The following is a 13,519-nucleotide window of genomic DNA, read 5'->3' on the forward strand; positions in this document are numbered from 1 at the left end:
CGGAATTACAAGGTTATTTACACAACTTTACAGCGGTTCTGATGCAGCAGTAGAAACATTACGAACACACAAAAAAATACGATGACACATCCCTCAAATTTTATTATTCCTTTTGACGCAATACAACAGTGCTTCGAAAAAACAATCGCCTATCCAAGCCACATTATATACCCAATGATAACATTAAAGACTCCAATACAAGCGTGATTATTATGTTTATAAAAGTCTAAATTACATAGTTAAGAATACATCTCTATATTGATCAATTGCATACTATCTCTTCATTTAACGTGTGTGTTTACAAAAAATTATATAAAATATAGCTTTCAAAGTGTCTTGCCAAGAATAAAGGCTTACATTCAGAGACAAGTCTTAATGCGTAGCTTAAAATTGAAGATTCAAAATCATACAACATTCAGAGTCGAGATTTATCGCTCAGTATTTCCGGCTTTCAAGGCGTCCATGGGCGGCAGTTAGCACTTGGTTCAGTACCTGGTCGTTAGACTTCTGTCTTGGATTTCTTTCATAATCATAGTCTCTCCACACTACCTATACATACAATAATTTATTAAATTACATGAAAGCGATGCACTATAACACTCGTGTGTTCCGTGTTAACGCGATTAGAAAACTGAGTATCATTTGAACCTAATGTCATGACTGATAAGACTCATGAATCAAATTGATAGTCAAATCATTATTTAACGGATATTTATTAAAAACACTAATATATATAGAACAAAGATTCTGGACTGATTTAATAAAATCGTTAACCCTTATCCCTAAAGAATTTACTCAAAAAGTTTGGGATATAAATGAAAATAATACAAATATATCGATTTGCTGGTAATTTATGTTGTAATCTGTAGGTATACGATACATAACCGGGTTTCGTAAATACCCTTGGTCTTAGGAGGAGAGGAATTTGGAATAATTGGGTTTGCCTTGTATTGTGTGATCTTAAATAGCAAAAGCGACAACAAGTCAGGGCAGTCAACACAACTCGAGTTTCCAGAGATTAAATATAAACTTAATAAAAACAGTACTAGGAGTCACTCAAAGACATGTGAACTGACTCCCATATCGCCGCTGCTAAATAATAACCCCGTATGTCCATAGAACCAAACATTGCAGGAAACAATTTTTTTTATTTAATCAATGTTCGTAAAAATGTTGTGTGCTTCTGTCCAAAGATTTGGATGGTAAAAAGAAATTTAATAACATAAGTAAGTCCTTACTTCTTGATAATACAAGTTTACATATGAGTCTAAGGGTCTGTTTCACAAAGCGCACCAAATAGCTATGCAACACATAAATTATTCGAAATATAAAAGTTCTGAATAAGATACTTTTCGTTTCATGATGAATAGGGCTATCTGACAGTCGTGAAACGCAAAAATACTGTTTATTCTACCAATTAGTAATAAATAGCTTATTTGGAACTTATAGGGACATTGTGAAACAGACCCAAGACTAAAAAACTATGTAAATGTTTTTTGACATACGAGGTTATCATTCTACAGTGACGATATGTCAAATAGAATAGCACTCGATATACGTACATTACGTATTTCATAGACAGGCATATATTTACATATACAAATACGATGCGTTATTATAACATTAACCTCTGGCTAAGGTTATCTCAGCACACTAACAAAACGTTATTTCCGGGACAATACATTTATAATGCAGGTTTAGCGTTGAATTTCCATCTCATTATCAATTATTACAAAATTATCACTTACATTACAAAAATCACATTACATACTCTTACTAAAAAACTCAAACAATATCTTGTTAAGCTGTCCTATACTAATACATAAAATAGTATAGCTATATAAATGTTTTATGTAGAATTAATTAAGCAATACTGTTTAGATGTGAAAAGGAAGAGTCTGGCTGCCCACAACACAGGGAATCCTAGTGTGGGGGCCAGTGCACTCTACTTTATCGAAACATTCCTGTATATTGTGTCTAATAAAGTTCTTTCTTTCTTTCATTACTTTTTCATTCTTGATAAATAGTTTAAGGATAGATGTAGACACGTCTCTATCCGCTTAGCTTCCACCTCTATCTTCCTTTAAATATCTACTGTTCTCATCGTACTACTAATATCGTGTCATGTGTCCCATAATTTTAGAATAAAATTCATTTCATTCATTTCTTCATTTCCATAACGCGACCAAATTAAAAGAGTAAATTTTTACGATGCGCGCGCAACCCGGCACAAAATACCAACACCCTGAAGCTATAGTCAACATTTTTATTTGTTTCTATTGTTTGCCGTTTTTCCTACGTAAAAAAATTTGTTGAAAAGATTTTCATCTTGTTAAGACAAAGTATAACTTCTAACGCGTATACATAAGAGACTCTGACTATATGTGTATTGTGTGATTGTAAATTTTTGTATTACAGACATGCTAAAACTCAAAATAACTGGACCAGTAGCAAGCATCCGCGACACGTTAGTAATAGACGAATACGGAACTGAACTCGCAAAACTGCCGTTTAGGTAAGTATATATCTCGATACTGTTTCCAAACGCAGGAAAGATTGGGATTCGAAAAATTTATTAAAATCATTTGGCATTATTATTATTATGTATTTAAACACACTAGCAGCTTAATAAGCTGATGCGCACGTATTTTGAGATTTGGGGAAAATATCTAATCTATTTTTAAAATAGTTCAATGATGGTGTACTGATTACACTTTCCGGAAGCCTATTCCAGTCGGCCACTACCCGGTTAGGGAGAAAGTTCTTTAGGGAATTTGTGTTATGTTAAGTGCTCTTAGTTTTAAAGAACTACCCTTATTGTGTATTTTCACTTAAAATAAAGTAGTGTATGTATATGATTCGAAAGGTACTCTTTCATTAACAGTTATTTCCTAAACCTAACATTTAATTATACGAATTTAGGAAAGGCTAAGATGTGGCATGGCACAAACTGTTATGAAGGCGTGGTTAAACCCGTGGCATATTCGTTAAAAGTGTCCAATTTATTTGTATTGAAAAGGCAATACCTTTCGTGGAGTAATGACGTGTTAAGCCCCTGGATCTGATGATCAGAAAAAGCAACATACTAAATATACGCCATCCATGAACAATAGCCACATTTATACAAGGGCATCTACAACCCTCAGTCTTTTCTATATCTGATTCGTGATCATTTTTCTATCAGCCTTCAATGCCTGACAAAAGTCCTTTCAATAAAAATTGGCCCAAAACCCCATTATACTCAGTTGCTGCTTGTGTATGTATTCTTTCTATCAAATAACGAAACTACTATATCGATTTCTATGCATTGTTTTTCTAATTTAGTCATATTGTTCTAAAAATGATTCCAGCTATCAACCAATAGCGGAGACGGACAAACAAACAGATATATATGGTGAATTAGGTATACCTAGCGTATCCAGCTCTAATATCTACGTCAGAATCTTTGGAAGGGACATAAAAGGTAAGTAGTTTGAACCTTGCAGCTGCTCCTCCAAGCTCCAGTTCCAAGTATATTTTCTTCCAAAAGTGCCTTTTTAATAGTCCTTATTGAAATAAATGATTTATGACTTATTGACAGATTAATAACATTATGTAATTTCCAGGAGAACCGTTCACAAGACTATCGGGGCCCATCCACAAGCAGACAGAGGTTCGACTGGGAAGATCAGCGTCCATCGTCTTTCCGGAGACGCCAAACGATTTAGAACTAGCCGAGGAACTTGATTCTGTCATCTATCAGAACAGACCGATTGCCAGATCTATGTCACAGGTAATCATACCAATTACCAATTACCAAAAAACAATTACCAATTTAAAAACCTTTTATTTACCGACTGCGATATCACTTAATCAGGTCATCAAATCAAATCAGTGAATCCAACCCATCCTTCTTTCTTTTAACCCAACAAAAGTCCACGGTAAAGTGCACATACATACTCAGACTTTTTATTCTGTAGAATTTCTGACAGCTATGATTTTTTGACATGTCAGAGATGGCAAACCTTTTTGTCCGGCCACATTTTTCAATTTCAATACGAGTCTGAGGTCTATACACACATTTTATTTCTTAGTTAATGTATCAATGTTATTAAGTGCGGTACTTCACATTAAAAGTGGTTTAACGGCTGATGACTCCCCTGTTTATCACAAACAGTAAAAACGCACAAGTAAAGATAACATTTTTTTTAAAGGTTTATTAGTAAACTGGAATTAGGACGCAGTGTTTTATTGTTTCGTCTGTATATTTTATTCACTTATTGCGCACTCTTGTCAAATTAGGGTCACCTTTATAGCAGCAATGTTTTTATGAATAAATAAATAAAAATTTAACTTTTATAAAGCCGTTTTGTATAAAGGTAATTCTTGGGTAACTCTCTCGGGCTCCATATATATAGATATTACATGTAAATAATAATAAAGCCCGTTTATTTCCAAACTTTACAAATGTAACTAATATATAATTAACATGTTTTCTTGTTACACGTTTACATCTTAACATCCATCAGTACCAAGGGTGGAAACCCGTTCACGGGTAAAGCCTCCTCCAGATATTTCCAAATTTCACCATTCACCCCTGATAACACTTCCTTCCTTCCAAAAAGAATAGATCGCAGCAATTCTAAAAAGGCAACGCACTCACGAGTCCACGATCAGGTGAGCCTGCTATCTGCATGCTCCCTGTTCTTTAAACAAAAAAACACTTTCTATATCTTCTATTTCCTCTTCTCCTTCTCCCCCTTTATCCTTTGCATTTAAAGATAAAAATGTAATATGTATATGGTTGAATCATTATAACTTTTTTACCCTTCTTTAATCTTTATTTAATGTGTGTTTGAGTGTTTTCTATATACATACCTTAGTTAACTTGTTTAAACATACACACAGACATCCTGAATATGTGTGATCGCCATTAGACCGTATAAGTACCATCAAGCGGGTCATAAACTACCAAACTATAGAATACAATTATAAGTAAACCATTTTTACAGTTATTAAATCAAAGTGGCGTGGTCTTAACAACGGTACAAGTTGGACTAAGTTCAAAACTCTACGGATCACCTGGAGATAGACTGCAGGTAATTTAAATTTATTAAAGGTTACCACATAATCTAAATTTCCATAACTTCAAAAATACATGACTTAATTTTTTTTTTTTTAATTTTTCTGATAACTGGTGTGGCATTACCTATGAGAAAATTTTGACTTGACGTCGACTTTTGGGACACCCTGTACATATATAGAAGATGGGCCGGGTGCTGGGTACCAACCTGTTTGGACACACTGGCACCTTCCCATCTACATGGAACCGACACCGAACCGGCTGGTACGGCTGAAAAAGCTAAAGCCTGCAAATACAGGGGTCTAGGCTCCGACATCGCAGTCTATCCGTCGCCAAAAATGGATTATCTTCGTAGGGTTTGGTTATTGGGATGCTGATAGAACATCGATCGATTGACACGGTCTGATCTCAGAATGGTTTAAATCTTAGATTGTGAAGTAATTATTGGGTTCGGGCGTTAGTTACACCACTTATAACTCATGATCGGCTGGCCCAATATTGGTGGTTTTTCTTCCAAATAGCAAAATAAGTAATAAAATATCGGATAAGTTATCAAATAACAAAAATTAATTTTACGAATGCAAACAGTATTTAGTGCCATCTGTTGAGAAAATTACGCATCATTTTACATAGAATTCATGAAAACATTGTGTAAAACAAAAAACTTGGATTGTTTATTGCCAGTTCTTTCTCTTCCGTTCTACGCCCGTGATTTGAGAACATTTCTTTTTTGACGTTCACATTATTACATGAATAAATGATTTTTGACTTTTGTAACAGCATTACAATTTTTAATTTCAGCTTTACTTCGAAGTTACAAATTACAGAGAGCAAAGGATCCGATTTAATTTCGAAGCTAAAGGAGAACTTTTCCTGCTTAATGGGATTGAGCCGACATCGTAAGTACTCCCAGTCCCTAATGGGAACATCAAGAGTGAGATTCAGAGTTAGTTCAGCCTGAACTGACTGATTACTCACGGGAGTCAGTTTGAGCTGTTTCTTAAGTACCGAAGTCATACTTAGCGCTGACTTATTAGTTCTGGTTTTAAGCAGGAATCTTCTCTTTAATTGTGATGTAAATACTCTATAATATCTTATCCAATCCAATCTAATCAGCTGTTGCAACCGCCATCTTGTTTTATATTAATCAACACACTTTCGATCAGACAGAAACCTAAACGTTTTCGACGTTGCTTTATTTCAATCAAAACGCTAGTGACTTGATTGAATATCGATCTTTAATTCACTGTCTAGAGAATTGATTAACTCTCTGATTTTTAACTAAATTTTTTAAACTACTATACTGCGACAGTTTTGTAGTGTTTTAAGCACAAGAAGCTAATCACCTACTTTGACAAATGCTTATACAACAGACCCAGAACTCTAAGGCACAGTCTGAAATGGTTATCGCGCTACTGGTTATTTATTCTTTATTATAAGCAATATAAGAGGAAAGATGATGAGAAGAAGGAGTCAAGACTTTGAGCATATTCCGAAAATATGCGAAAATCCTACACGTTTTTGACACCTTAGCGCTGAAACTCCACTCTGAACCTCTGCTTTCTACGAACCCCTGCCGACGGGAACCTAGACGCATACCAGCCAGGACCACTCACTTTGACTTACGAATCTTACTTTTGCAGACGTGATATAAATGCGGGCGAAACATTCACGGTGATAGTCAACTTGCTAATATCAGCCAATACACAACCAGGTCGGGATCTTATTACCTTCACGGCGTATGGTAAGCATTTTTTTAATAAAACAGAAAGGAAATCCTGGAGGCTGCCCTAGTGGTATGGACCAGACATCACGATTTGCGTTTTAAATTTAAACATAACTAATCATTTATATTATGTGATTCGTAAATTTGTGCTTTATTTTCATTGACTACTTATTAATTTTGTATATATGAATGCAATGGAATAGTGACTTTAATATCGCCTGTATACATAGCAAGTCTACGTCGCCGAGTCAGTCTGGCGAACAATATACTTAGTGGGATGTCAGAACAGTGTAATATTTGTATATTTAAGGATCTATTTATCAGTTTCGTAGAACTAAAGTAGTCTTAAATTCTTTTCAATAATTCTAATACCAAACATCTATTACATATCTAATGAATTTATGAAATCATTGCAGTAGTGAGTTAGTTAGTTTGTTATTTATCTTTTCTCTTTAAAATATAAATTTCATAAAAACTCAATTTTATTCAAGAATAATAAGAAAAATATAATTCAGTTCAATAGAATGTGTAAGCTTTCAAAATATTTTCACAGCGGGCACTGAGCAACTTTCTTCATCAGTGTATGTATACATACTGGCTTCGGGTCAAACTATCAATGATATAAATGCTCCAGAAGTTAGTCACAATTTCCAAGGCTCCTGCATACTCCGGCAAGGGAGTGACTGTGCTGATTATACCTGGACTACAAATGTACTTGCCAGAGACCCTGCTGCTGGTATGTGTTTTTGTTATTCAGGCTTATAGGATTATATATGAATCCCCAAGAGTAAATCTTTCCTTATCAAGGAACAATATAATATATGATATTTAAATGTGAAATAATGTAGAACTATAAGTTCAGAACTGGCAAATTTAACTCGAAGTATGATATCTTTATACAGGAAAAATGGCACGACTTAAAACTTGATTTAAATTTGAGTGTCGTTTGAGAGTCCCTTAGGGACTCGCTCAACAGGGCTCACAATGTCTCACAATAAATATTAAAACTTTGCATGTAAATCATTCTTTGAATCTGCTGTTAATATATGCCTATCACATGAACAATCAGATGTAATACATTTGGGTTAATAACTGTTCAAGTTTTATTTTAAGGTGTACCCGTCATCCAAAGAAATCATGATAGTTTACATATTACTCTCAAACCTTTTCAGGCCTGCTTCGTGTTACATCATCCCCAGTGGGTGTGTTTTATGACAGCAACTTCATAGCTGGCTCTAGGGAGCAATTGCAAGCAACATACAGAGCAACTTGTTGTTCACCACGTGTGATTATAAATGCGGTTGATGCATTGGGCAACACTAGCAGCTATACCATAGATATTTCTTGTAAGTAAAAATAGAACTAAGTAACAGCTTAGTCTGAATATATATTTACAGTTAGATATGAGAGTTCAAAAAGAAAAAGTATAAATTGTATTTTTTTGGTTAATAAGAAATGAGTAAATTGACTTTGTCCCAGTATTAAATTAAGAAGTTGAAAAAGGAACTATTTCGAACAGCCTTTTTTATGCATAATATGGAGAATAAAAAGATTCTTTCTGTTTTTTGCAGCAATGTGAAAGTGCTATCAACATATCAAATATTTTAGATTAGCTGTTATTTACAAATTTAGGCTTCTTAACCTACATCTTGAACATTTAATTTGTCCTAGACGAAGACTAAGCTAAATAAATAAAGAACCGAGCATATAGGTCTAATACACATTAATTTCTGTTTACAGATTACCTTCCACCTGCTGCCATAGCAGCCATTGTACTAGGTGTATTTCTATTGATTGCAATTATAGCTCTCACAATATTCCTTATTTACTGGTGTGTAAGACGGAGAAAGGATATCAGGGATCTGCCTACTTACACATCAAGAAATGTTAGTTAAGATGTATAAAAGATTTCAGATATATGCATATTGATTATATGAATAAAATACATTATTTTAAATATATATGCAAGATATTCCTAAAAACTGATTTTGTGGAGTTGGAGCCAGTGTAAGCCATTGTTACAAGGGTGGTACAACTTTTCTGTCAAATCCATCATATTTATCAATAAACTGAAAAATTATATTAGTAGCGTAAATTAAATTATGTCAGCTTCTAACAAGAAGTAGAAGTTGTTAACTGCTTCTGTATAAAACATAGTATTAGTATTAAAAATTTATGTAAACAGATTAAGTACGTTAGACACTTTAGGCTCAATTATAAACATACTATAAGCCCTGATGAAGTGAGGATGTCAGCATAGTTGAGACTCTTATATCACAACTTACTGTATATTTTATATCGAGTGTGCAAATTCATTGTACAAAATTTAATATGTCTAAGTTACCTGTAACTGTAAGTTATTTTATCATTTATAATTTTAACTTTATATACTAAACATGAATTAAGCTATCTCAATTATATAGCAAGACAAGCATAACAGATGGCTAAAAATTATAATATCTGATCATCATTATTGTTAAACAGTAACATCAAAATTAATTATTTAACTAAACACATTTATATTTGTAAACATTATAATTGTTCTGGGTTTCTATTAATACGGGTAAAATTTTATATTGCTAGTGTAAATGCAGCCATATTTAGCTTTTAAGTTTTAAATAAATTATTTTGAAATAAATTTGTTGTGATTTATTTTATGTTTGAATTCCTAATGTTAGCTTCAAACATGTATTAGAGAGTCTCATCTCTAAATTTTATATATTTCACAGATTAGTTTCATTTGTTAGATTTCAGATGCAACAAGATAATATACCATATAAACTATAAAGTAGATAAATAAACAAGAAAACTACTTATACTGAATTTAAACCTTCGGTATAATATGCCATTAAGTATACAGTCTCACAACTTACTTTCTTCAGTGTACTAATGGTACACTCATGTTGATAATATTGACTTAAGACTGGTAACATTTCACATCGGAATGGAATTTTATTACTGCCATACAAAAATGAAGGCATTTTATAAGAGAAAAGCGCCACCAACTTCACTATACCTTGATTAACGATTTACAGAACCATAAAAGAACTATAATAAAGATAACAAAAGTTTGTGATCTAGAAAAAACTACGAAAAACAAATATTGCTGCACGTCTGCAGCAAATTTTCACGATGACTGTCAGTGGATGACGCCTACATTCGCAATCATGGTGTGAGATCATAAGCTGGCAAAGGTCATCGAAATTGTGTTTGAACAATTTTTAGATACAAAAATAGCACATACCTAGTCTTGTGATCAGTTCCTGGCTTGGAACAGCGGGCAACAACACAGCATTGTGCGTCAAATCCTCAATCGAAAGCCCAACAACAGCCGTCGATAACAATGGGTTTTTCACAACACTCCTGTTTATATGATCACCAAAACCTTTTTCAGACATATTATCGTGGTTTTATTAATGGGTACATAAAAACTTTTACACGAATTTTCACATTTGGAGGTCACAAAAAACAAATTTAATTATGTGAAATTACGTGTCACAAATTTATATTTTGATTTGACGTTGGTCAATTGTCTAAATTTGGATCAAACATTTTTTTACTCCTAGCCGGTAAGGGCCACAGACCAAGTTTAGAAATTTGAATGAAAGTAAAAGATTACACATTAACAGACTGAGTTTTCAGACTACCTTATTTTCCGAACAGTGATCTACGATAACTATAATATGCAACTTTACAGAAATTGGTTAAAAAAGTTAAATTAGTTTAGTTAGAGAATTTCTAAATTAAATAAAAAACTAAATATAAATTCTGAAATATATTATTTATTTGTATTAGAATTTCATTAATTGTAATAGAATTATTAATTCTACAGGGACATTAAATTTAAGGATGTCTAAGGACGTCCAAACATGCTGAGCAACACACAATTGTGTTGTTTGGTCATAAGTATATAACTAATTGTTTGTAATTATATACTTCTGACCAAACAGAATATATATAGATTTATATAAATATATATAAATGTTTGAAGTATCTAAGCTAATTACGTAGGATGCAGCCAAAGGATGCAAAAAAATGCAAATTTGTTTTTAAAACTATATTTATAAAGAAATTACAATTCATTCATTCATCATTTAGCACTTGATCGATGTCAGATTTAATAATAATGTTATAAAACTGAAATCCCATCTTTTGGCGGGGCGATTGACGTTCTGCTGACCATGCTCCTCGTGCCTCCACGGGTGCCGTGTGCAAGTAACAAGCTGAGTTTCAACTTTAGTAAAAAAAAACTTTTAATTTTTCTGCGACATGCTCATAAAAAAATAGTTTGCTTTGGTCGGGTTTAGGGTTTTTATAGAATACCTACTATTTTTGATTACTGTTAAACATTACTAACATAAAACACCATATCCAACCATTACCAATAGGACAGTTTTAATTACACAAAAAATAATGCATTAATAAAATTTCCAACATTTTTGAATGCATAAAATTTTTACTTTGGGCGACTTCCAAGTTCTTCTTATATTATAATAATTCCCGTATGAAATATTATCTGTGAGAAGTCTGTAGACACTAGAGAGATTTCAAGAGTAATGAGTTATATTGTAAGTTGTAACTAGTACAAGTACTGTAATCTGTGTATGTGGACTAGTCTGTGGCCTGTGACTATCAGAAATTGAAATTAGAATTATTTCTATTCATCACAATTATTTGTGTAGGTGTGGTCTTATTAACTTTTATAAGTTGCATTTATATTTCTCTACGTTTTTTAAACATAATATAATTCAACATTCAATATAGTATTTCTTGAACCTATGGAGTATGCGAGTGTATTTAAAAACGGGCATACTTTTTTGCCATGGTTCTTAACAAATCGTCTACAGTAATGGCTGTATACTTCTATCTACTTTAGTTTTTTAAAAGCATTGTTTCTTCTAAGACTTGAGGATCTAAATTATTCCGATGGCGCCTTTTAAATAAAATAGTTGAGTTCTAACAACAGAACCAACTTCTTTGTTCCTGGCTGTAGGTAACTCATAATAATTCACAAACTATGCTTCTTTTTCAATCCATTTGGTGTTACTGGGTTTGGTAGTAAAATAATTGTACTTAAATACTTCAAGTACAATTTCCCTAGATTGTTGTTGATTTTAAGCATTAGTCTCTTTTTACAGAATGATTTATAGTTTTTATACTTTTGCCCAAAATTCGATCTTCAACTTCACTATTGGATGGAAAAACTATGTTAAAAAAATATGATATGTCTTTCACAAATTAAATTGAACCTATCATCTGAAAAAAGATGCAGTTCTTCAGCATAATTAACAACATATTTTTTTATCTACTTTGTTAGGACCTTTGTTTATTATTACAAAATGAAAATAAAAAACTTGCTATACCAAGATGATTTAAAATACTTGTCAGTGGATTTATCTAACCGAACGGTGAAAAGTGCAAGTGATTCTTCTGCCTTGGTAGAAGGCCTTATATTATTGTATTGGCAAGGGCTTATGTGCAGATTTATGTTTCTTGGTTTTGTGTGTGTATTCAAAATGTATTCTGATGTTGCTTATGTTAACATTCTTTAGTGTCATTGCCATAAACAGATGCTAGCCATCCCTTGAACTGAGGATTGTCCTCTTATTCCTTTTTGTATTTTTCAGTGTATGATTATTTTCTTAAATGCAACTGTATTGATTCAGTAATGGTATAAGGAAAGATACAGCAAAATTAAGAAATGTAACCACTTAAAAAAATAGAACTTATTTGGTAACAGCAAATCCTCATCATCAATCAAATAGTCTAGTGTATTACAACAAAACAGCTGTCTATATGGTCTAATAAGGCCTCCTCTATTTATATGGTTGATAAATTTGTTAATCTTTCTTGGCTCATTTTTGAGGTAATTTTTTATAAAAACTTAATTTAGAAACTTTCCCAGCTTGCCACGTTAACTGGCATAGTTATGATATTGTGATGTTGAGGCAAACAGCTGTCAAATTGTTTAAAATACAAATTCGAGAATTTTCAGCACATCCTTATTTAATTTTTGGAATGGAGTCTCCATTCAACAGACACAACACAATTTCTTCATACAAATCATCGGCATTTATATGCAATGAATCATTTGCATACAGATTTTTCTGCAAACGATGACAGCTACTTCTTAATCGACTTTGATCTTGGTTTTTTTGATCGTTTTGAAAACATCCCATTGTTGGTTCTTTATCTAATATTTGTGATGCTGAAGCAGTCTTTTAGAGTTAAATTATCATGCTTCTTTGTATTCCATGTGGGCAATATGCAAGTTTGCTTGTGTATTTGTCAAGGTCTGGTGTTTTAGGTGAGTCATGGAAGAGTTTATCTCAGGTGTTAAATAGTTAGCTTTCAATTGCCATATGGTACACTTTGACGATTTCTTTTGAAGATCATATAAATGTTTCCAAGTGTTGCATAAATAAAGTTTCTGTTGAGGAAGTTTTTCTGTACACATTGTTAAGGCTTTATCATTGAAAATTGCATATCTTAAAAAGATCTATCATAAAACCTGCATTGCCATATATATATAGGTCTATTGATGGGTGCCCTAACTAGAACGCAATTTTTAAATAAAACAGATATTTAAAAAATAAAATAAAATTACCAGAAATTTTTGGTACTTACAGAAAAAAATCACTCTTATCGGTGAATTATGTGTGGGGACTCCGTTTCCGCAATTAGACTCTTAATTCTTATCGGTGAATAAAATAGTTGACTCAATAACAATA

The 13,519-nt window shown here is 32.7% G+C and overlaps 2 protein-coding genes across 3 annotated transcripts in view; one reads left to right on the top strand and one right to left on the bottom strand.

Annotated features, from left to right (window-relative positions):
- LOC110995996 overlaps positions 1-9,408 on the top strand; it is a 39,497-nt gene extending 30,089 nt beyond the window's left edge. Inside the window, exons 12-20 of the mRNA XM_022263475.2 lie at positions 2,419-2,515; positions 3,351-3,463; positions 3,606-3,772; positions 4,992-5,078; positions 5,864-5,961; positions 6,706-6,806; positions 7,342-7,524; positions 7,961-8,134; positions 8,529-9,408. Coding sequence (XP_022119167.2) covers positions 2,419-2,515; positions 3,351-3,463; positions 3,606-3,772; positions 4,992-5,078; positions 5,864-5,961; positions 6,706-6,806; positions 7,342-7,524; positions 7,961-8,134; positions 8,529-8,683 — 1,175 coding nt within the window. The 3' untranslated portion in view covers positions 8,684-9,408. The remainder of the gene's footprint in view (positions 1-2,418; positions 2,516-3,350; positions 3,464-3,605; positions 3,773-4,991; positions 5,079-5,863; positions 5,962-6,705; positions 6,807-7,341; positions 7,525-7,960; positions 8,135-8,528) is intronic.
- Positions 1-10,306, bottom strand: part of LOC110995995 — a 76,155-nt gene extending 65,849 nt beyond the window's left edge. The window contains exon 1 of one of the 2 annotated variants that reach the window (XM_022263474.2): positions 10,033-10,306. In XM_022263474.2, coding sequence (XP_022119166.2) covers positions 10,033-10,186 — 154 coding nt within the window. In that variant the 5' untranslated portion in view covers positions 10,187-10,306. Of the gene's footprint in view, positions 1-9,661; positions 9,886-10,032 lie in introns of those variants that run through there. The other variant, XM_045633143.1, reaches the window with a different exon arrangement.
- Positions 10,307-13,519: the final 3,213 nt, after the last annotated feature.

Source organism: Pieris rapae, chromosome 22 (genome assembly GCF_905147795.1).
Source record: "Pieris rapae chromosome 22, ilPieRapa1.1, whole genome shotgun sequence".
In the NCBI taxonomy this organism is placed as follows: domain Eukaryota; kingdom Metazoa; phylum Arthropoda; class Insecta; order Lepidoptera; family Pieridae; genus Pieris; species Pieris rapae.